This window comes from Mesocricetus auratus, unplaced genomic scaffold, assembly GCF_017639785.1.
Source record: "Mesocricetus auratus isolate SY011 unplaced genomic scaffold, BCM_Maur_2.0 Super-Scaffold_100022, whole genome shotgun sequence".
Classification (NCBI taxonomy): Eukaryota; Metazoa; Chordata; class Mammalia; order Rodentia; family Cricetidae; genus Mesocricetus; species Mesocricetus auratus.
The window spans coordinates 32,139,052-32,163,587 of NW_024429203.1; the positions used below are offsets into that span (position 1 = coordinate 32,139,052).

Genomic DNA, 24,536 nt, shown 5'->3' on the forward strand with positions numbered 1-24,536 from the left:
TCTAAATGTTTTGGATTTATTTAACCATTTCATTTATTTTTATTTTATTATGTACATTAGTGTTTAGTCTGCATGTATGTTTGTGAGTATGTCAGATCCCCTGGAACTAGTGTTAAAGACAGTTGTAAGCTGCCATGTGGTTGCTGGGAATTGAATCCACTGGCCATCTCTCCATCCCCTCTAAATGGTTTTTAGATAAGTCCTCATAAGTCAACCAGTAGGTTTTGTGTTTTTTTGTTCTTGTCTTTTGTTTTTGTGGTTTTTTAAAAACTTTTATTATAAGCATTTTCTAATTTAAGATGGACTTTCCAATTTAACCACATAAAACAGCAAAACATTCTTAATATTCAATAGCTTTCACCTTTTTATTGTAAAGTTCATGAATAGCTAATTATTTTTTCATAAACCCACTAATACAGTTGGTCTCATTCCATCACAAGGTAGGTAACGAGGCTAGGTGGTGTAGCTTTGTGGTAGAACATATGCCTAGCATGTGTGATCCATGGGTTAAATCTCCAGCAGTACCAAAGAAAGAAGATGAAAGTAACCGAGCTCATGTACTTAAGACTACATTGCTAGTGAGGTGTTTTGTTTCATGTTTTTTTTTTCAGGGTTTTTTTTCCAATTCTTTGTTTATTTTTCATCGTTTTAATTTGCTGTTCAATAGAACTCAAGCTCATTACATTATGTCCAATAATATGTTTTCTCTTCTTCTGACTTTGTTTTTATGGAAAGAGAAAAAATATGCCATGATTATCTCAAGATTTGTGTATGTATTATCATTGATCTATTAAACATAATAGTAAAAGACGAGCTTTTAAAATGTATTTCAGTGAGTCACAAAGGAAGAGTTTTACATCATCTGGACCTCATTCTTCAATAAGGAATTTACAGGATCCAAATGCATTTGCAGTAGAGAAAGTAAGTGACCTTCCAAAATTTCAACTTGAAGTATTCTCAAATTTAAAAACACTGATGTGTATATAGTTATATGTGTTTATGAATTTCTGTACGAATATGAGAGTAAATGAATTACTTTTGGATTGCCTATTGGATCGAGAATTATAACTGTAAAATATTAATTAGAGAACACACATGGCAAATTTACCACATAAAAATTTTTTGTGGTTTTTCCCGATCCTGTAGTTAAATTGAGCATTTTACCAGGGTCAGATAATTAAAGGCTTGTGTGACAAAAACTGTAGAACTGTATTAGATACAATGAAGACCAAGTTGATAAAAGATCTGTGACAACACTTCTGAAATGCAAGTGTTGTTCAGGCCTGAATGCAGAGGTATGCACCAGAGCTTGTTTTTCTACTTACATCTATTATAAACTGCCTACCAGTATGGATTGGTTTTTGTGGCTTTTTGTTTTTTCATTGTTTACTTAGAGATGAGGTTTTGTTATGTTGTTGAGATTGAATTCAAAACTCCTGACTCAGTCTCCCAAGTTTCTGAGTCAAAAAAAAGCATTGATTTTGGTTTGATTTGGTTTTTAGTGAATAATATAATTCTGTTCTATCCTTTTATTAGTCTTGATTTTCTTTTTCAGCAAATGGTTATTGAGAATGCAAGAGACAAAATATTAAGCAACAAATCTCTTCAAGAAAAACTAGCAGAAAACATAAATAAGTTTTTGACTAGGTGAGTTGTATGATTCAGATCTGATTGTTTTTGCCTGACCACCCAACTGCATTAACGGTTTTCCTTTCTGCGTTACAGTGATAATAGTATTGCTCAAGTACCTAAGCAAACAGACAACAACCCAACAGAGCCAAAAACGTCAATTGATGAACTCCTAGGACTTCCGGTATGGGTAGTTGTGTGTGTGTAGGGATATGAGTGTGTGATAGACCTTTTGAGGCTTTTGTACAGTTAGAACTAAATGGTTTTTTGGTTTTAAAACCATTGCCAAAAACTATATGTATAAAATATAATTTAAAGTAATTCAAATAAAATGTTCATATATTTGATCTCTTTCTGAACACATTTGAGCAGTGAATACATTTCAAAGACTCATTTATTTAAATAGTAAAAATGGTAAGATTTTTTTTCTTGCCCTCTAATAGCTTACCTGCTTTACAGATATCGGTGCAGCTTTATCATACACATAAAAATTATTCATGGTTTTCTAAGTATTCAGTACTTGCAGACTCACTACATACAGCAGCACCCTAGTCTTGCCTTTCATCCCCATTGCCAGGAACGGAGTAGTAATTTAAAGATAACTGGAATAGTATGTTAAATGTGACTTGCATTTATCATATACTTTCTAACTGATCCTAAATGTATTGTTTCTCAGTCCTAGTTTCCAGTTCCCTTCCCTAACATTTTTGTATTGCTTGAGCTTTTTTTGTGGTGGTGATGCTTCTCACTATTTTTAATGAACTTTCACTTCCAACATTTGAGGGGTTTTTTTTTTACTTGCTGACTGTGGCATGTTGCCAATTTTCATAATTTCAGAATGCTTCTTCCTGAATTGAAGACCTCATTATTTTCTGTTTAAACTCATTGATTAATGTTAGAAGTAGAATTCTTCCTCAATTTCAGCTCTATAATTCATCTAGTCTTTACTATCTTTGTGTAGTCAGTAACTGAGAAGTTGGTTATCTCTTGGTGATAGCTTCCTCATTGGTTTCATACATCTGTTCATTTGGGTCTATTTTCTAGTTTTATTTAGGGGTGGTTCTTAGTTTTAAGAGTTCCATCTCTAGTACCTCTCAAAGGGAGAAAAAAAACTAATATAACAGCAACAGCACCAACTAACATCAGGTAATAAAAGACTGTAGAACAGAAAATGACAAAACTAATGTAGTGTACTGTAAAGTTAAAAATTAGTAAAGGTAAATGTAAAAATAAAGTGAAGGCTAGGGAAAGATGAGAAAGAAAGGTTAAATAAAAGAATAGAAAAGAAAGCCATAAAATTAAGCCAGGCTTAGTGACAAAAGCCTTTAATCCTGGCACTCAGGAAACAAAGGTAGAAGGATCTCTGAGTTAAAGATCAGACTAGTCTAAACATCTAGTTCCGAAACAGCGAGGGTTATATAAAGAATCTTGTCTCAAAAACATAGGGATTAAAAAATAAAATAAAACAAAACTGTTGCCTAGTACCAAAATAATATGGGAAAATCTGATAAATGTAAGAAGCAGAATAGTATTTTAAATAAAAAGGCTTTTTAAAAGATAACCAAAATACTACTGAAAGTATAATTAAAAGAGTAAACACAAGGGTGAGAAGCTGAGTTATTGCAGCAACTTCTTTATGAATACTCTACAATTTAATCTGTGTGGTAGAGGTATAGGATGGGAGTCTCTTGGAGACTTGTTTCCCTATGATTTAGGCTAGTCCTAATCCTGTACTGGATAAATATCTTTTCTCTAATAGAACTGTCTTTACATCAGTTGCCTTCCTAAGTCTGTAGGCTAAGTTTTCCTATTCTGTCAGTTCATGTACCGTAGGGTGGCCAGTGTTGTTGCTAGCAGGTGTCTTGGAGTCTTTTGAGAGTGAGGGAAGCAAACGGCATTGAGATCAATGTAGGTGCACTTACCTCTGTACTTTGAAAACTCTGTAGACATTAAATATCCTGCTAATGGGATGTGACTGTGGACATAAGTAATTTGCTGAAGCTTCAAGCTTCCAAGGTAATAGTCTCTGAAGTTATCAGGTGATGCTGTAAAGATTATTTATTATATATACAGTGTTCTGTCTGCCTGTACACCTGCAAGCCAGAAGAGGGCACCAGTCTCATTACAGATGGTTGTGATCCACCATGTAGTTACTGGGAATTGAACTCAAGACCTCTGGAAGACCAGCTAGTGTTCTTAACCACTGATCTATCTCTCCAGCCCCCCAAGCCAAATTCTTAAACTGTCCAGCATTTCCATATCCATCTTCCTTATTCCTATAACTACTTGCCATAGCTGCCTCACCCTCGGTATATGGGAAGTTGATTCTAGGTTCCCTTACTTGTGATTATCTCATGCTTCAAGTCTCAGGTTACCTCATCTTAGTTGAATTCCTCTCAAGATAGTATCCACTTACAGCCCTCCGAGATAGGGCAAGTTGCAAAGTGGACCTTTTCTCCACTGCTAACCTGGCACAATAGAGGACTCACTGTCTCACCAACACTCCTGCCAGCACTTGAGGACTTTGAGAACTGTGGGTTTGTCTTGTGGATATGTAGGACTGCTGATCTTTTTCACTACTTCCACTTGGCTTAATTTTGGGTTAAGGTTTATGTTTGCCTTCCCCAGGCTCCATTGGAGTCATGTGCTTCTTAATTCTTTTTAACTGTATCACCATCTGTTTATTTACACCTTATAGATACTCTATTATCCTCTGTGATTTTTGGGTGTTGTCCTTCCACCCATTTTTTTAAAATAGAGTCTGATTGTTCTTGTCCTAATTCTTCTTATCAACTATATTTTTTAATCCACTAGCCCAAAAGTCTTATTTTCTTTTAGATAAGTCTCTTGTTTAAATCAAAAGAAATTTTCTTGTAGGGAAATAACTCAGGTAAAGGTCAATAGTAACATGAATAATTTCTCTGATATTAAAGCCATATTACTTCTATTTATTCATGCCTTTATTTTTACTTTGCAGAATGAACTCCACATGTCTGAAGAAGCAATACAAGATATATTGGAACAGACAGAATCAGACCCAGCATTTCAGGCACTGTTTGATCTCTTTGACTATGGTAAGTGCACCATTTATTCTAGCAGGTAGACAGAATTTTCTCCACTATCTTGGGTAATCTAACCCAGAATAAAATAACATCACCCAGGGCTTTGTTTTCTTTTTTTTTGTTTTTTTTTTTGTTGTTGTTGTTGTTGTTTTGTTTTGTTTTGTTTTGTTTTTTCAAGACAGAGTTTCTCTGTGGCTTTGGAGGCTGTCCTGGAACTCGCTTGGTAGTCCAGGCTGGTCTCGAACTCACAGAGATCCGCCTGCCTCTGCCTCCCGAGTGCTGGGATTAAAGGTGTGCGCCACCAACGCCCGGCTTAGGGCTTTGTTTTCTTAGGAAAGTTTAACTATAAAAATGGAGAATTGGGTTTCTAGTTTGGTTTTTGTTTTAGTTTGGTTTTGTGTTTTGACTAGTCAGCATGAGCTATGCTGGGTCTGTTACAGTCCAGGTAAATATAATTGAGAAATCCTAAAAGAAGGTAAAGTATTCTGCATTAAAGTCAGAACAGCCATAGTATTAGCCTTCTCTATGAACTTGTTTCATGCACAGATTCTTGGACCTTCCAGAAGATCTTAATAAACATCTAACATTAAGAACCACCATTTATGCTCAGCGGTCTGCTTTTTGCAGAGGTCCTGAGTTAAATTCCCAGCAACCACATGGTGACTCACAGCCATCATAGTGGGATCTGATGCCCTCTTCTGGCATAAAGTCATATATGCAGATAGAGCATATACATAAAGTAAATCTTTAAAAAAAGAAAGAGGAAACCACCAGTTGACCCAGGTAGTGGTGGTGCGAGCTTTTAATCCCATCATTCAGGGGGCAGAGGCAGGCTTTGAGGCCAACCTGGTCTACAAAGTGAGTTCCAGGACAGCTAGGACTGTTACATAGAAAGAAAAAACCTGTCTTGGGGGGGGGGAGGGGGACAAAAAGAACTAGCAGCTATAGTAAGGTCATGACATGTGCACATTATCTCAGTATTCAAAAAGCTGAGGCAAGAGGGTGTCTTGAACCAGGGACTTGAAAAGCAGCCTAAGCCATCATAGCAATACCACAAATGAGGAAAGTTCAATGAGAAAATCCTTGAATTTGTAAGTAACATATAAAGAAGCATTGGAAACACTTTTAGGGAGTAGGTGAGAATACCTATAATATTCCTTAAGGCTTTAAACGTAGAGGCAGGAAAATCAGGAGTTCAGGGGCATCCTTGGCTATATAATAAGTTCAAGCTTATCCTGGGATACCTGAGAGCATATCTCGAAAAACAACTAAAGTATAACTGAAATAAAACTTTCAGCAATTATTTGAGAATGGTAGTATTTGTGCGTTTTTTTAGTATGGTCATTTATTTGTCTATTCTCTTTTTAATAGGTAAAACAAAGAATAATAAAAATGTATCACAAAGTGTTTGTAGTCAACCTATGGAAACTAATCCTAATATAGTCTTAGCTGAAGAAACTAATCTAGCAATTAAAAGTTCTTTTGAACCAGAAGAATCTGGTAAGATTTTTATATTTTGTTAATTATGTCACCTAAAATGTTAAAATTAATCTCAAAATTCAAAAACAAAGTACTGTTTAAATCAGAAGTTATTTAAATTTCTATATAGATCGTTTTTATGCTTACAATTTTCTGTCCAGTGAGAAAATTTGTTGCCAAATCTGTAGTACTTTGCCTGGATGAAATGACAGACTATGGACACCCCCATGGAGGGCCTCACCCTCCCTGGGGAAATGAGTTGATAATGGGGGGACTGAGGGGGAGGGGAGGGAAAGGGAGAGGGACCTGGAACTGACTTGTGAAGCAACCTTGTTTCTAATCTAAATTTAAACTGAAAAATAAATAAATTAAAAAAGATACTAGGATTATATAAAAAAAAATCTGTAGTACTTTGATTAAAAGATTAATTTTTCATTTTTTCATACAGCAATAGACATACAACCTAGTAGTAAATCGTATTGGCCAGATGGGACAAGTCTATAGCACAATAGTTTCATCAAGACCCAGATTCCATTGCCTAATCTGTTAGGTTCATATGTTTGAGTTTTTCAGCCTTCTGAATTGAGCTGACAGTCAACAGTTGTTTCAAGGAAATTATACAGTATATGCTGATAGTATTGAATTTGGTTATTTGTAGGTTCTCCTGCATTTTTTTTTTTTTGACAGGAGAGGAAAAAAAAGTCAAGATAGGGAAAACAGTATTTCCACTATTGTTTAGAGCTAGCTTAAGGCATTTTGTCTTTTACTAAGTACTGGATGTTCTTCAGCCTCTGTACATTTTCCTTCCTTGGCATCTGTTTTCCTAGGGAAACAATTTGACATTTGTTCACTGTATCAGTCTTAAACTTATTGGTATGCCAAATGTTAGTATTTTCTTGGCAGCGTAGGTTGTACAGGAAAAGTGACTGCTTCAGAAGCTAACATGCTCAACATAACTCTCCATCACACTGCTGTTTTACAGATGGGCAATCTGGTCAGCCTCCATTTTGTACATCCTATCAAAATGAAGATGTATTATTAAGTGATTTGAAGAATGGCAGCAACCACGATGTTCTTCAGCAGGAATCCCAGGAAAATTTCTCCCAAATAAGCTCTAGCATTCAAAAAAAGACCTTTAAAACAGCTGTACCTGCTGAACAGAAGTGTGCTCCTGACATTACCTTTGAGTCTATGTCAAATTTGAGTGACTTTAACCAAAGAGGAAGTTCTAATGAAAGTAATGAACATTGTTCTGAGTTATATACCAGTCAGATGCCCACTGAAGGTGAAGTGGTTATGGAGGTTGAAAAGAATTCTTTGTCTCCAAGTCCGCTGAATGAACCTCAGTTACAGCCTGATCACCCTGATATGCCAGTAACTTCATTTGTGTCTCTTGGTGGTGAAACAGATGATGAAAACTTAGTTCTCTCTAGGAAAAATTCCCAGTTTTTGTCCCAGAGTACTCCATTAGCTGGAAAGCCATCCAAAAGTCAGTTTTGTGAAAATTCTGACAATGTAATAAAAGTTAAAACGAATTCCCTTGGTTCTGAGCCCCCAGATTCTAGTCAAATTCCAAACAGTAAAATTGAAACTAATAGTGAATTATCAGTTGCAGCACAGCCACTACCAGATTGCCAAGATAATTCTTCATTGCAAAGTAAAGCATTACCTGTGACTGTTGAAAGTTTAGGTTTAAATGTATCTGAACAAATAGAAATTAATCTTGAAGAATCAGTCCCTTCAGATAAACAGCTACCCAATGGTTCAGCATCTGTTGACTTAAATCGTGAGAAAAACAAGACTGAGACACTTAAGTCTGAGAACTCTCAAGAGCCTTCCTCTTCTGTGAGAGATGGAGATACTATTTTTCTCTCTTTGGGTGAACATAACAACTCTGAAGAAGTTGCACTGGTTCCTCGAGAGGGTAATCCTGTGAAAAATAATCATTCACTTCCTTCAGAATCCGGTGGTTCAGTGGGAGGTTCTCCTGAGACCCAAAATATTGATGGTAAGCCTAGTAAAGACTCAGTGGATGTAGATGCATCAAGTATTGTCTCTCTCAAAATTATTATTAGTGATGATCCATTTGTTTCCTCAGATGCAGAGCTTAACAGCGCTGTATCTAGTATAAGTGGAGAAAACTTGCCAACGATAATTCTGTCTTCTAAATCTCCCGCCAAAAATGCAGAATTTGTTACATGCCTGTCTTCAGAAGAAACTGCAAGTGCTGTTGTATCTGTTGAAGTAGGGGATTCTGGCTCAGTGGAGCAAAACCTTTTAGTGCTCAAACCTGAGGAACCTGTAGTAAACAATCCTCAGAATGAAGATAACATTGCATTTTCAGCCAGCATTGCACCGTGTGTTCCTAAGGACGGAGGATACATACAGTTGATGCCTGCCACAAGCACAGCCTTTGGCAATTCAAGTAACATTTTGATAGCTACCTGTGTGACTGATCCAACAACCTTGGGACCAACTGTCAGTCAATCTAATGTAGTGGTATTGCCTGGGAATTCTGCACCTATGACTGCACAGCCTCCTCCACAGCAGTTACAGACACCACTAAAGTCTAACAGTGTATTTGCTGTCAACCCAGCTGTGTCGCCAAACTTTTCACAAGGTAACTCTAAGAGCATATTGGAGGTGAGCTGGGGATATAGTTCAGTGGAAAAGCACTTGTATAACATGTGCAAGTTTGTGGACTCTATCTCCAACACTGAAAGAAAAGAGATACATATATGTGTGTGTATATAATTTATATGTGTGTGTGCACACATATTTTGGAGCTTCTCTGGATTGCAATCTTAATTTTCTTGTGAAGTCACTGACTAGGAGATAATATAGATAGTTCCTATGACAAATAATACTATATATATAATTACTTATGCCTCTTTCTTGCTACCCAATTCAAGCAGGTTTTGTTTAAATCTGATACTTGTAGCTTTAATTTTTTTTTCTTTGTGCACTTTTTAATCTACAACACTAAGCTGTGAAAAAGAAAAGAAAGCCTGATTCATTGCATATCTGTATATATACTTCAACTCGATCTCGCAGGATATTTATTTTTTTATAATCATAGTTCTTTTGGGGGGTTGAGTTCAAGACAGGTTCTCTGTGTAGCCCTGGCTGTCCTGGAACTTGCTCTATAGATCAGGTTGTCTTCAAACTCAGAGAGATCCACCTATTTGTCTCTGCCTCCCCAAGTGCTGGGATTAAAGGCATGGCTGCCACCACCTGGCCCTAGTTTAGACAGACTTTCAAGAAAACCTGAATTCTATAAAACCCTTTCTAATTACTCACGTTCAGGGGCTCTTGCCTTCACTGTATGCTGCTTTACATACAGTTAGCAATTGGCAAAATTTCATAGCAGTCAAAGAATTCACACATTTGCACCTACATTCCCATTGTACTGATTTATAAACAATGAGATCTGATTAAACATTATCAACTAAGTATTAAATTTGGTGAATCTATTTCAAATGAGGTAAAGGAAAGGCTAGAATTGCTGCAGAATGTTAAGCTTTCATTAAAACTTAGAGAAATGAGGTAAGGTTTAAAGCCAAGGGAAGTAGAATAAGCATCCTGGATGCTTGGCAGGGATAGTTAACATATGAGGTAAAGGTGCGTTCACTGCCAGGACTAAATTACTATAGTTTTTCTTGTGGTTGACTCCTAAGGACCATGTACACATTCTAGTTTTCCCTTGGTAGTTTAATCGGGTTACAAAAGTATATTCTTTTTGCCCAGTACCATTAAGAATATAATACATTGGGTAAATGGTTAAGGGCTATAAGTACTCATTTGAATCCAGGTTTTCTGCTACAAGATTCAAACATTAAACAGTCACTACTCAGTTCCTAATTAGTTGCAGTTGTTAGAAGAATCAGTATGTAATAGAATCTTCTAGCCAGAGAAGCTTGAGCTTAGGATAATATCGCTAAATGCCCTACACCTTAATGTTTAGATTTGCTTTTTTTTGATTTCTTAACTTTTATTACTGTACTTACTCAAAAATTTATAAACAAGATTATCTTAATTATGGTTTCTATTGTGATGAAAGCAACTTTGGTGGGGTGAAGGGTTTATTTCACTCACAGTTCTATATAATAGTTCATCGTCAAAAGCAGTGAGGGCAGAAACTCAAGGCAGGGACCTGGCATCAGGAATTGATGCAGAGGACATGGAAGGGTGTTGCTTACTGGTTACCCCCACCCTGGGTTGCTTATCATGACTTGCTCAGCCTGCTTTCTTATAGAACCCTGAATCTATAGCTCAGGAATGGTACCACCACATCAATTATTAAGAAAATGCCTGTAGGCTTGCCAAGAGACAGTTTCTCAGTTGAGGTCCCATTCTTTCAGATAACTAGCTTGTGTCAAGTTGACATAAAACTAGCCCACACAATAGAACCATTATCACTTTGACACACAAACGTATCACTGTTAAGCCATAACCTTTCTTTTCTTGTACTTCCCAAAGATCACACATCAATATCAATATTACAATATAAACATTCCAAATTTTTAACTTCCCATGGTATTTAAAAATTTATTCTCTTAGAGTTGGAGAAATGGCTCAGTGGTTAAAAACACTAGCTGTTCTTCCAGAAGAACCAGGTTCAATTCCCAGCACCCACATGGCAGCTGACAACTGCAACTCCAGGAAATTTGGCACCCTCAGACAGACATACATACAGGCAAAGGACATAAAAATAAATAAACCTTAAAAAAAATTAAGTCTCGGAGACTGGAGAGATGTCTCAGCAGTTAAGAGCACTTGCTGTTCTTCCAGAGACCTGGGTTCAATTCCCAGCACCCACATAGCAACTCACAACTGTCTGTAACTCCAGTTCCAGGGGATTTGACACCCTCACATGGATATATATGCAGGCAAAACACCAATGCACATAAGTAAATAAAAAAATTAATTCCGTCATCTTTTAAAATCTGGCCTTTTAAAATTCAAAGTCTTTCAGTTGTATGCTCCTATCAAATCAAAAGTAAATAGTTACTTCAGGAGGGAGGAACCAGGGCACAGTCACAATCTGAACAAAGCAAAACCAAACTCACAATATAGATCATTCAGTGTCCAATGTCTGAGATTCCCAGTCTTCTGGGCTCCTCCAAATTGACCCAAAAGGCTTGGGTCTCTTCGCAGGCTCTGCCCTCTGCAGCACATATATCCTATCGTCTAGACTGTGGCTGACTCCACTCCATCACTACTGCTATTCTGGGTGGTCATCCTACAGTGTTGGCATCTCCAAAACTGCTGGGGTCCTTTGCTGCAACTGAGCTGCACTTTCAAGGATAGCCTCTTCTAGGCTCTCTTCAGGGACTCCAGTCTTACCATACAGTGCCAAGCCTCGGCTACTCTCCATGACCCCTTCATGCCTTCAAAACCGTATCATTTGGTTGACTCTTAGACAACCAAGATTGGCAACCAGTGTGAGGTACAGCCTTGCTGCTTCTGGAATACAGCTTCTGTGTGCTGACCCCAAGGAGATACTTCCCAGAAGACTTCACCTCAGTAATGCTAGTCTCTTAGTCACAGCTGATTCTTCAGCACCAACTGTCTCAGCAAAGCAAAGGTTTTACTTATGTAGTTCTGGGCTCTTGTTAATCATAGCCAATTCTTCAGCTCCAACTGACCAGACACTACAGATTCTTCACAGAGAAGGCCTAGTACAGTCTTTACTTACCTCTGAAACTTAGTGAACCAGGTCTTCATCGTCTGTATTGCTCTTAATTAACATTCTTATTTCCAAGGGCTTAAGGACAGCTTACTGAGCTCTTAGCATCTAGCCCAAAGCTCCAAAGTCCTTCCACAGTCCTCCCTAAAACATGGTCAGGGTTGTCACAGTAATACCCCACTCCTAGTACCAACTTCTGTTTTAATTGGGGTTACTTTTGTGATAAAACACAATGACCAAAAGCTACTTTGGGAGGAAAGGGTTTATTTCACTCAGAGTTCCATGTAGCACTTCATCAAAAGCAGGGAGGGCAGGAACCTGGAGGCTGGAGCTGATTTTCAAAAGAGAAGATCTGGTCATAGAATTTGTTTCAAAATACTAATTAGTTTCACATTTATTGGTGTCAAAAGATTTAGGGAAGGAAACCTGATTTTAATGAAAGTTGTTTTTTAGGATCTGCCATCATAATTGCTTCTCCAGTCCAGCCTGTACTTCAAGGAATGGTGGGAATGATACCTGTGTCAGTAGTTGGACAGAATGGAAATACATTCTCTACTCCTCCTCAGCAGGTAGCATTTATGAATTAAAAAATAATGTGAGGAAGCATTCCAAACAGCATAATTAATTGTATTTTTTTCCTTCTAGGTCCTTCATATGCCTTTAGCAGCACCTGTTTGTAACAGAAGTATCACTCAATTTCCCGTTCCTCAAAAATCTCAGAAGGCTCAGGGACTCAGAAACAGGCCTATTACAGGTACTTGTTAAAAAGAATCCAAATCAACTTGTGTCTGTAAAACAACAACTGAATGTTTTCTTTCATTTTGGTTTTTTAAGACTGGGTTTTTCTGTGTAGCCCAGACTGAACTCACAGAGATCTACATGCCTCTGCCTTGCCACCAACACCCAGTGAATGTTTTCTTCTTGTACACCCCTAACAACAGTCCTCCTTCCCGTCAAGCAAGCAGTTTTTGATTAGACAGCATTGATTCTGGTAAATTCCTTTGCTTTGCTAAATGCTTTAGCTTTTATCCATTGCTCCTCGGTATGTTCTTTAGAATTACCGAAGATCATAATCCCTGTTTTCCCAAATAATTTTGAAGTGTTTAACAAAGTTTGCATCGCATCTTCTCTTATTCCCTTCTTTTGCCAGTAATCCTTTACTCATATTAAAAAAAAAAAAAAACTCAGTTACACCCAGTGTTGGTGGTGCTCACCTTTAGTATCAGTTCTCTGGAGGCAGAGGCAGGCAGGTCTCTGTGAGTTCGAGGCCAGCCTGGTCTACAAGAACTAGTTCCGGGACAGCCTCCAAGGCAATACAGAGAAACCCTGTTTCGAAAAACCAAAAAAGAAAGCTCAGTTATTCTTAACACACATTCTCTTAGTTCAGATACTCATAATTTTCTATCTGTTATATCAGTAGTGTCCTACCCTGGTTTTGGTTTTGGTTTTTTCTTTAAGATTCTCAGTTTTCTGGTTCATCCTATATGTTAGTTGAATGAAACCCCACTCCATACATAGTAGAATATGTGACTTGCTACCTATACATTTGATTAATTCTCTGTTGCTCACAGGATAAAATGAAGCTCCTGGCCTATGGTGGTGGCAAACTCTAAAACGAGGTTAGGCCAGGTTGAACAAGTTAATAAAACCCTTCTTGAGAAGGGAAAGGAGGTGAAGAAATTCCTTCACCCTAAGCATTCCCTAAGAACCTTATGGATTGTCTTGTAATGTCTTCCTTTTTACCTCTAATGTTACTAATTTGGAACTACCTTTCCCCACCCCAATCTGCTCATTTGTTTGTTTTAGGTTAGTTTGGCCTGGGAGCTTTTTAGTCTTGTTAATCTTTACAAAGAATCTGCTCTTCATGAGATAATTCTATATATTATTTTAGTCCCTGTTTCTGCCCTGATCTTCGTTATTCCCTTCCATCTGTTTCCTGCATTTGAGTTTGTTTGTTTGTTTGTTTGTTTGAATCTTGAGATGCATCATTGGTATGTGACCCTATTCTTGGAGAGATGTGAACAAACATCCCCTCGTCCCAGATAAGGAACCAGGAAACTGACCATAGATCATAGTCCAGTTTAGTAAACCAAAAAGTTCTTTGATTTACTTGTAGGAATTTGGGTGAAGGGTTAACTAACATGACTCAAACAGCTATATCACCAAAAACCTGGATGAGAGCTTACAAAATCCAGAAATCTGGTCAGAAGGCAGTGGTGGCAGCACACACCTCTAAGCAGACAGATCTCAGAACTCAAGGCCAGCCTGATACACAGAGTGAGAGCCAGGGTTACATAGAGAAACCCTGTCTCTAAAACCCACCCCACCCCCCAAAAAAATTAAATCTAGAAACCTGGAGTGTACTGTACAACCTACAGGTTGGAGTTCTTTCCAGGTAGGTCTGAGTATCTGAACCTCTTTCAGTTAGGTGGGCTGGTCTCTTTCTTTTTTTTTTTTTTTTTTTTTTTTTTTTGTAAGCAGTAATAAGTTTTCTGTAATGTGATTAATAGGTTTCTCCACTGATGGAGTAAGCCAGATCAAACCAAATTGAAAGGCAAAGAAGAACAGTTTTATTTGAGCAAGGCAACTCCTGAGTGAGCCCTCTAGCCCCTAGGAAGTCACATCAGGTGGCTGAACTAGGGAGCATATACCCGATAAGTGAGGGGTGAAGACCTGTCTTTCACAAGATTTCTGACCAAGTATGATCAAAAACTGACTGCTTTAGGCAGCGAGGTCTTGGGCTACTGGAAACTTCAAGGGAGGGGCTGCTGCAACAGCAAAGACTGCAGAACTAGACTTTTTGGCACCTTTTTTGTTGTTGGCGATTCTTTGAGAGGGTGGGTTTGGACAGAGAAAAATGGGACTTTCTGGATCAAGCAGGAGTGGGCTGAAGGTTGTTTTACCTCTTTAGGCTTCTATGCTGGTCTTTGACTGTCTCTTAGCAGTCCTTGTTGTTTATATATGCATGGGGAGGGATTCTGATCAGCCATAGTGACTTCCTGCAGCTGTTGAGTTGTTTACTTCCTGAGTTTAAAGAGATTCCCTGCAGAATGCATTTTTCCTTCCCTTTTAACATCCCCTTGTCTTAAGGTGTTTCCCTATAAGATGGAGGGTTTTAATCTCAGGAAACTGCTATACAGTAACTATTAGGGTGGCCACTGGGTGTTGGCTAATGCTTTTATTCCCAGCTCTTGGGAGGGAGAAGCAGGTGGATCTCTGTGAGTTTGAAGCCAGCCTGGTCTTCAGTTCCAAGACAGGCTCCAAAAGCTACACAGAAACCCTGTTGGGGGGGGGGGGGATATGTCTGATTATTATCATTTAAAAAATATTGTTTAGTCTACAAGTATCTAGTTTCTGAGGTCATCCTTTTAAATTACCATCTATTAGTTATAGTATAATTTCTGGCAGTGCTGGCTTGGTGGTTCTGAACTACCTTAAATTGTGCTTGTCTTGGAGTGTTTGTTTTGTTGTGGGGTGTTTTGTTTTGTTTTGTTTTTTGTTTTGTTTCTTTTTCTTTTTTGGTTTCTCAAGAGGGGATTTCTCTGTGTACACCAGGCTGGCCTCAGTCTCACAGAGGTCCTCCTGCCTCTGCCACCACCCAGCTGTCTTAGAGTATTTTTATTTATCAGCTTTGAGAAGTAATTTGTTGGGTATAGGAATTATAATTAAGACTTATTTACTTTCAGAGCTTGAAACATATCCTTTCATGCTCTTCTAACTTGTTATTTTGATGTTTCTACCTTTATGTGAGTTGGTGTTATTCCCTTACAGTCTTTACTATTGTTTCTTTGTTCTGAAATTTTGACTATTATATGTTGTAGGATTGCTCATTTCTGCCAACTATTGGTTATGGTTTTGGGGGTTTTGTTGTTGTTTTGTTTTCTTTTTTTAAAAGGTTTATTTATTTTATGTATATGAGTGTTTTGCCTGCCTGGTGCCCATGGAGTTTAGAAGAGGGCACTGTATCTCCTGGAACTGATGGCTGTGAGCCACCATGTGGGTTCTGGGAAATGAACACCAAGTGAGAATAACTAGTGCTCCCACCACTAAGCCACCTACCCAAATTGGGATCCTTAATAGTTCTTGTGTTTGGATTTCTTTCTTTCTCTAGAACTGGAAAATTCTTGACTATGATTTCATTGACTATATTGTCTGAACCTATGGGTTTTATCAGCTCCTTCTATCCCTGGTTTCACATTTGATCTCTGGAATATAATCCTTTTTCTTAGAAATTTGGTTTTGTTTTTCCCCCCTTCATGTCTATATTGCCTCAACTTTGTCCTCCATCACCAACATTGATTCTTCTTGTTTGCTTTTATGTGTTGACAGTGCTTTCTGCTGTGGCTTCATTTGATGATTGGTTCTTTCATTTCTACAACTTTTGTGTGGTTTTTTATCATCTCAATTTCCTTCATGAATTTTTGTTTCGTGTTTTTGCATTTTTCCTTCAAATTACTGATTATTGTATGTACTCTGGTAACTAGCTTTCTTATCTAGGTCATGAATTGATTTTCTTGTTTTTATATTTGAGTCTTTAATATCGTAGTTTATGTGTTTGTAAATGGCACTCTGAAATCTTTAAAATGAACAGATGTCAGTATTTAAATAGTCAAGTGAAAAGGAACTGGGAGAGGGTAACACTAAGAAGGATAAAGTATATGTGTTACAAATATAAAAGCACTAGAGAAAATACTGTATGTTAGGTTTGGAGAAAGGAGGGACAAATATAAAGCCTTTGATCTGAACTCTTAAAAGTACAGAATATTAACAAAAAGGCAATGAAAAAACAGATAAGATTAAAACATAAACTATAATTGATAGAAGTATGTTCTCAGTCAGCATTTCTTCCTAATTGGGGAGAGCCTTCTGCTTTGCTTTAGTTAGGTTTATAAGGATGCTGTAGCAAATTTGCCAAACTGTCCGATACAACTTCTTCCTGCTCTTGCCAGGGAGACCCCTTACTGTCATCTTCTGTCTGCTGCTTTTCCTGCAGTCCCAGTATCTGGCTCATCTGGGTAGTGGCAGGGGTGAGGAAATGGTGAGGAGCTTGTGCCCCTTTTCTGGTTCCATATTTATGACTTATTGCTCCGCTCTCTTCTCCATCTAAGTTCAGGCTCCAAGCGGTACTGTCTCATGCTAGTGCTTCTAGCAGCATCTGACGCTGAGTTTTTGATATCACTTCCCTGGACCCAGCTCAGCATAAGTAACGTGGTATGGCTGGGTATACCAAGTGGCTTCTTTATGGAGAGTCTATCTAGTTTTATCTCTACTTCATGTATCTCTCTCTCTTTTTCTCTCTCTCCTCTCTTTCTCTTTCTCTTTTCCCTCTATTGGTGATTTTATTATTTTGACTTTCCTCCATTCAAATTCCAAGTCTTACAAACACCACTTCTGATTCATCATAGCTCCTTCCCCCAAGGCACTTTCTTAAACTTAAGCTCTCTCTCTCTCTCTCTCTCTCTCTCTCTCTCTCTCTCTCTCTCTCTCTCTCTCTCTCTCTCTCTCTCTCTCTCTCTCTCTCTCTCTCCCTCCCTCCCTCTCTCTCCCTCTCTCTCCCTCTCTCTCCCTCTCTCTCTCTCTCTCTCCCTCTCTCTCTCTCTCTCCCTCTCTCTCCCTCTCCCTCTCTCTCCCTCTCTCTCCCTCTCTCTCCCTCTCCCCCCTTTTTTTTTTCCTCCCCTGGAGATAGGATTTCTCTGTGTAACAGCCTTGCTGTCCTGGAACTCACAGAGAACCACCTGCCTCTTCCTCCCTGAGTGCTGGGATTAAAGGTGTGCGCCACCAACACCTGGCAAATTTACACTCTCTTGATTAAGTACAGTTGACTTCCTTTCTCATTTTCTTTAACATTTGCTGATTCAGCCAACCATAGGCAGAAGAACTTTTGGGGAGTTGAAAATTACATTTACATTTGTTTTGAACAGACTTTTCTCATCATTTTTCCCTGAACAAACAATACAATATTAGCTATTAACATGATATTTGTATTATATCATGTGGGTAACCTAGAGATGATTAAAGTCTATCATTAATTTATATGCAAGTACAACTCCAGTTGTCTGTAAAGAACCAGGCTATGTGTAGGCGTTGGTATACATGGGGTCAGTCCTCTCAAAGACTCTGATCGAGAACTGGTATGTATAGTAAGTGCCATTAAAAGTTGTGACTCTTGAAGGCTGGATTCATGTTGGCCTGAAATTAAAGGAAATTGTTTGATCTGTGTCTAGATTTCCTCTACAGCATGAATAAGTATATTATAGAAAATGTAGGTATTAAAGAAAAAAAAATAGTATAGCTGGGTGGTGGCAGCACATACCTTTAGTTCTAGCACTCGGGAGGCAGAGGCAGGCGGATCTCCCTGAGTTTGAGGCCAGCCTGGTCTGCAAATCAAGTTCCAGGACAGTCAGGATTGTTTTTGCAGAGAAACATGTCCAAAAAACATGTATAAATAAATGAATAAATCAATGTGCATGTATGGAAATGTTTTGTTTGCAAATTAGCTGTCATTTAAATTTTTTCTCATGTAATATTATCATCTAGCACATACTTTCAGAAGAATATATTCTTTCACAAATTTTTTTCTAATGAATTAATTTATAATTCCAGGAAAACAAAATAATTTGACAGATTTGTCCAGTCTCTCAGGAGCAAGTCATATGCAAAGGTGAGAATAAAATAATTTGTACCATAGATATTCAAAATGACAGATTTTATGTTGCTAAAAATGAAATGTTTTATTTTCATTTTAGTAGAGCTGAAGCTTCTGATAAGAATATAGCCCCTGAACTTGGGAAAAAATTAGAAGAGGTCACAATTCCCCTCTCATCAGAGAGGGTAGCTCCTGCCAGCAAGCCATTTGAAAGTCATAGGCGTGTGCTCTTTTTCGATAGCACTGTTTCTTCTGTGACAGATACACAGGGGCCACAGCATAAGATGACCTCCCAAAACAAAGAAAAGAAGGAATTGTCCTTTCCTCATCTTGACTCAGCCATTGTGCCCTCCACCTTAAAACTGCCTCCTAATAATGCCATTAAAAGAGAGAGAGAGAAAATTGTGCCCAAGATTTTATCTAAATCAGAAACTGCCTTTAGCCGACACACCACTGTGAAAGAAATTCAGTCTGAAAAGAAAGTTTTCCCCACAGAAGTGGCCCTTGACTCTTTCCATAAAGCAACAGCTAACAAGGAGAATGAATTGTGCAGCGATGGGGAGAGGCAGAAGAGTCCAGACTCTTCCAAACTGCCTGTTGGGCAGCAGAATGGAAGCTTACGGAATGAAAAAACTATAGCTTCCCTGCAGGAGTTGACCAAAAAACAAACCACATCCTCAAACAATAAAAGTGCTACTTCTATAGGTGGAACTGTGAAAGATCTAAAAGAGGAGCAAAGTAAATCTGCTAATTCTTTAATTGGTGCAGAAATATTGCAGGATGTTTCATTGCACAGCCCAGTAAATAGGACTGCTGATACTGATTTGCCAGTACCCCGGACACCTGGGTCAGGAGCAGGGGAAAAGCATAAAGAAGAACCTGCTGCCGACAATATGAAAGCACCCTCTAGTAGGCGCTTTGGTGAAGATGGCAGCATGCCCAGAATAATGGTACCTCCTGTCACTGCAGACTTGCCTGCCTGCAGCCCAGCCAGTGAGACAGGCAGTGAAAATAGTGTGAGCATGGCTGCCCACACCCTTATGATTCTCTCTAGAGCAGCAATCGCTAGAACTACAACTCCTCTGAAAGACAACACACAGCAATTTAGAACATCTTCAAGGAACACTACAAAAAAGCGGAAAATTGAGGAACTAGAGGAGCGGAACTCACGTACATCTAGTAAAAATCTTGCAAATTCATCAGTACCAATGAAAAAGAAGAAAATCAAGGCAAGTTTGAGAATTTTCATTTCACTTCCATTCAATCTTCACATTAGATAGAGAGCTCAGTACTGTATTGCTACAGCTACCTGACCAAATGTGCCCTCAAGACCATAACACTTGGTAGTGTTTCTCAGTCATACTGATACAAGTTATCTGTAAATATCATCCCTAAGAAAAGTGAATGTTTCTGTCATGGTATCACCCAGGATTTTTCATTGGAATACATAAAATGTGAAAGACTGGGAAACTACCATCACAAGAACTACCAAGTAAAACACTACTTTCTTTGACCTAGAGTTTTCTACGTGATTCCCATCACTTCCTTAGTCTTTAATGATGGTTAACCTGGCAAAGCAGAAAAACTCATGCCCCCTTGTTTTTTTTCTTTAATCATGAGTGTCTATAATAAGGCAGTACAAGGATAGTGGCAGTGATAAATGCATTTATCTGAAATGTGTTACTTTTACTGAGTAGACTGAATCAAAAGTATGTGAATGCTATAGAGATAGTATAAGATGGGGAAAGGGTATTGAGATTCAGTGCCCTACAAGTCTGAGTTTGAATTCTGTTTTAAGTGCTTGTCGTTCCTGTGACTGTCTATGGTTAGTCTATGGTCTCTTCCGTTTTATCTTGCCCTATGGTTTTATAGTCTACTATATAGTCTACTACTTCAAAAAGCATCTCTATACTTAATGTTTGGAACTTGGTGAGTGAGTGGTACTCTTTAATGTGTGTTAGCAAAGAGGTCATCTGATAAAGGTGCTTGTCCTCAAGGCTGATGATTATAAAGTTTGATGCCTAGGAACCATCTGATAAAAGCAGAAAAACTCCCCAAAACAGACCTCTGACTTGGCACTCATGTGTATGCAAGTGCACACAAATATACAAAATAAATAAAAGTATCTGTTCGTAATGCTTTCTAAGGTCTATGGTTTGACAAAAATGACCACCTTAAAGGATGCATGTTCTATTTTTTGCCCTAAACAAATATTTAATTACAGTTAAAATGTATTTTAACATTGGGTTGATTAAAACCTGTCTTTCTCCATAGAAATAAAATTATAGCAGACTCAAAAATGATGCAGTTTTAATAGTAAAGAACTCAATATAATGTTTTAGGTAATTTACTAAGAAAATAAACTGGCCTAGAGTTTATTGTTTTTCCTTCTATTTTTTTTTTCTTCACAGAAAAAGAAGCTGCCTAGTTCATTTCCAGCAGGAATGGATGTGGACAAATTCTTGCTATCGTTGCATTATGATGAGTGACACCCTGACAAAGAAAACAGTAGCTGTTTAAAACTAGTGTCCTTCAAATTGTGTGTGTAGGAAATGGGATAGTGACAGACTCTGCAAACATGACCTGCACTTTCATTGTACTGAGATTTCACTTTATATCTAAGTCATGCTGTTTCTGAAGCAGCTTCCTAGTTTGTAAATAGACTTTCTTGATATATTTTTATTTTAGAAAAAAAAAGTGTGCAAAAATGTAAGTAAAGCCAATCTACAAAACTGTATAGCTTTGACACTGTATATTGTACATGTGTATATCGTGTAGAAATAGAGCTTAAATCAGCCTAATGTTCCCACACTGTCTTGACTTCTATGATGCCCAAGGCTTCTGGAGTAGTTTCTCATCTCCTTTGAAGGAAGATGATGGTTGGTCTTATAAATTACCTACAGCCAATATTAATAAGACACTTAAGTATACAGTAAAAAATAACAGATAACCACCTCAACTGGTTAGTAAAATACCTAATTAGAAAGCAACAGTTTGATGATTTTCCCCAAAGTCATTATTTTTATCACCCTTTCTCATAAATTGCAGTAAAATATATTTCTGAAATTCTATACTTTCTTCCAATCATCTGTTCTCTTTGTTTTAAAGAGATTTTTATGAACCATTTATTAAATGTTCTGATACTTCAGTTATAACTTCTTGATCTTTTACAGACCATTAAGTGGTTGGACTATTGAGCCATAAAAAGTTGAGTTATGTAGTAGTTGAGATTTCTTGATTATATATAAACTTTCCCTAAGCACTGGGGTTACAAAGAATTTGCACTAATTCATAGTTTTCACATACTAGTGACCAACGCACATTTAATTTAAATCTTGTATGTAAAATGTGGAGGATTGTCTTCTGGTGTCTTTGAAAGTCATGTCCATCATAAGATGTAAAAATACAAATCATACTTATTTTATAATTTAGTTTACCCTAAAGTGGGGTGTGTAAATAACTGTCTATACTTACTTATAGAACATTGTGTTCCTTAAAGTGTTGTAAATAGTTGCTCTCAAGGTCCTTAAGGGGAGTGAGAGGTGCCTTCTCTGTGTTGGGCGAACTTATATAAATAGTCAAGTTGAAAAGCTGGCTTAAACTTTAAAGTAATGACAGAAGTTATCATTAATACTTGACCAATTGTGCCTAGATATTGAAGTGTTTTCATAAGTCCTTTCTGTTTAAATATCTGATATATTAGGATTTTTTCTTCCTACAAGTGTATATTTTATTAAAAAGTCACTTTCTTCAACCATTTTTTGTACTGGGCCTTTAACAAATAAATCCATCCTACTGTAACAACAAAAGTTTTCAATATAAAAATTATGTCTTTTTAATTGTGAGAATTCACTGTACAAATTTATATTGTGAGAAATTTTTATATGACTAATCTATTCCTAAGGAAATAATAATCATACAGTTAATGTTTACATAACTCATCTTCGCTCTATCCTACAGTTAGGTTTGAATAAATATATTTTCATTAACTTTACAAGTTTGGATTCATATTGACAGTCCTATTTAGAAACTTTTGGTTAAATTTCTTTGCAGCTTAATTCTCACTGTTTTTCAGGAATAGTGTAAAAAATTACAGATTTCTTAACACAAATCTATGTGTTGCATAGTGAAAATTCCTAAATAAGTTAAATCAATTTTTTTATAGTTGTGTGTTTTTTTGTTTTTAGTCAGTATCTTTCATGTAGCTCAACTGGTTTTGAATTCATTATATAGTCAAGAGTGACTTTGAATTCCTGATCCTCTTCTCTACCTCCTAAGTACTAGTATTGCAGGCATAAACCACACACAGCTTCTTCAGGATTCTCTTTCTTGTTCTGGGGTTTGGGGTTGTTGTTTTGTTTTTTTGAGTTTGATGCCAGCTTTCCTGTGCCTCTGCCTCCCAATTTCTGGGATTAATGGTGTGTGTTAACATGCCTGGCCTTCAGTATTTTTAGTGAACTAGCCTGAAACACTAGACAGTAAGTTCAAAGACCATTTGCACATACACAAAACCAAAGGACCTATTTTTTATTTGTCTCTGCCATTTCCCCTTAGGACAAGGCCTCTCACTAGGCCTGGAGCTTGATGATTTTAAACTGTGCTGGCTGGCCAGCAAATGTCAGCAATCCTCCTTTGTTTCCCACATCCCGCAGCAAGGGTACAGGTATACACAGCCATTTACATGTACGCTGTTTATAAGGGTGCTAAAGATCTTAATTCAGATCTTCATGCATGCACAGCAAACAGCCACTAAATCATCTGCTCTGCCTTCATTGTTTTTAGGTGTTACAAATAAAGACATCACTGAGCATTTTTGTAAAGAAACATTTGTTTACATCATTTCTTTCCTTAGGAGACATTTTATCAGTTGCATTTCTGCCAGCAAGTAGTTGTCTTTTCTAAACCATATATTTTTCCTTTGCCAAATGTATATTCAGCTAAATTATCACTTCTCTAGGCCTTTTTAAAACTGGTTTAAAATACAGTTAGATTTCTAATCCATATCTAATTTGTTTGGGTAACTAGTGTGAAGAAATGATGGAAGAATACTTTTCATCTAACTCTAGACATTTGGCACACAGAGTCACAGTCTTAGAGCCCTAAAATTCGAAAGCTTCTTACAAACCAACTCCTTGTTTGGTTGGTAAGAACCCACTTAATAGCAGAGCATTGTCAAAGGGCCTGAGGCCTCTTACAGTCTTATTCTATCTAAACATTCATATTTTACTATAAAAGTAGTTTGGTTTGTGTGCTATTTTGTGATATACAGTACATTTTGTTACTTTTTAGAAACCCAGAATGTTCTAAATTATGAAATAACTTACTCCAGAAATTAATAGTCAAGTATTTCAGGTTTGGCCAGGCAGTGGTGGCTCATGCCTTTAATCCCAGCACTAGGGAGTCAGAGGCAGGTGGATCTCTGTAAGTGCTAACCAAAAAAAAAAAAAAAAAGAATTTCAGATTTATATTAACTAATACATGTGTGCATAGATTATGTTCATTGGTTGCATAATAACCTTTTCTACTTCCCAATTCAGAATCATGTTATTTCAAACTAAACTTCCATTGAAATCAAATTTCAAAGTATATTAAGGTTATAGCTTAATTGATGCTGAATAGCAAGTGCAGGTAAAGATAGTGGCATAAACCTGTATAATCCCAGCACCCGAGAGGCTGAGGAAGGAGCATTATAATGAAAAAATGGTAAAGATCATGAGGTAAGTTTCAATAAAGTTTTTTGGGGTGTTGGTTTCGTTTCTTTTTGGGGTTTTGAAAAAGGATCTCTCTGTAGGTTATTTTGGCCTGAAGTTCACTTGTAGACCAAGCTGGCTTGAACTCCAAGAGATGTGTTGCCATGTCTGGCACTCAGTAAAGTTTTTTTTTAATATTTATTTATTTACTATGCATACAGTGTTCTGGCATGCCTGCCAGAAGAGGGTATGGGATCTCATTATGGATGGTTGTAAGCCACCATGTGGTTGCTGGGAATTGAACTCAGGACCTCTGGAAGACTAGCCAGTGCTCTTAACCT

The 24,536-nt window shown here is 37.5% G+C and overlaps 1 protein-coding gene across 3 annotated transcripts in view; it reads left to right on the forward strand.

Moving 5' to 3' along the window:
- The window catches only part of LOC101834176 (protein NPAT), a 40,217-nt gene extending 17,718 nt beyond the window's left edge, over window positions 1-22,499 (forward strand). Inside the window, exons 8-18 of one of the 3 annotated variants that reach the window (XM_013112966.3) lie at window positions 834-921; window positions 1,556-1,647; window positions 1,726-1,813; window positions 4,607-4,703; window positions 6,063-6,191; window positions 7,153-8,790; window positions 12,313-12,428; window positions 12,505-12,613; window positions 18,463-18,520; window positions 18,606-19,734; window positions 20,917-22,499. In XM_013112966.3, the coding sequence (XP_012968420.1) occupies window positions 834-921; window positions 1,556-1,647; window positions 1,726-1,813; window positions 4,607-4,703; window positions 6,063-6,191; window positions 7,153-8,790; window positions 12,313-12,428; window positions 12,505-12,613; window positions 18,463-18,520; window positions 18,606-19,734; window positions 20,917-20,994 (3,622 nt within the window). In that variant the 3' untranslated portion in view covers window positions 20,995-22,499. The remainder of the gene's footprint in view (window positions 1-833; window positions 922-1,555; window positions 1,648-1,725; window positions 1,814-4,606; window positions 4,704-6,062; window positions 6,192-7,152; window positions 8,791-12,312; window positions 12,429-12,504; window positions 12,614-18,462; window positions 18,521-18,605; window positions 19,735-20,916) is intronic. The other 2 variants (XM_005069539.4, XM_040729829.1) reach the window with 2 other exon arrangements.
- The last annotated feature ends 2,037 nt before the right edge of the window (window positions 22,500-24,536 follow it).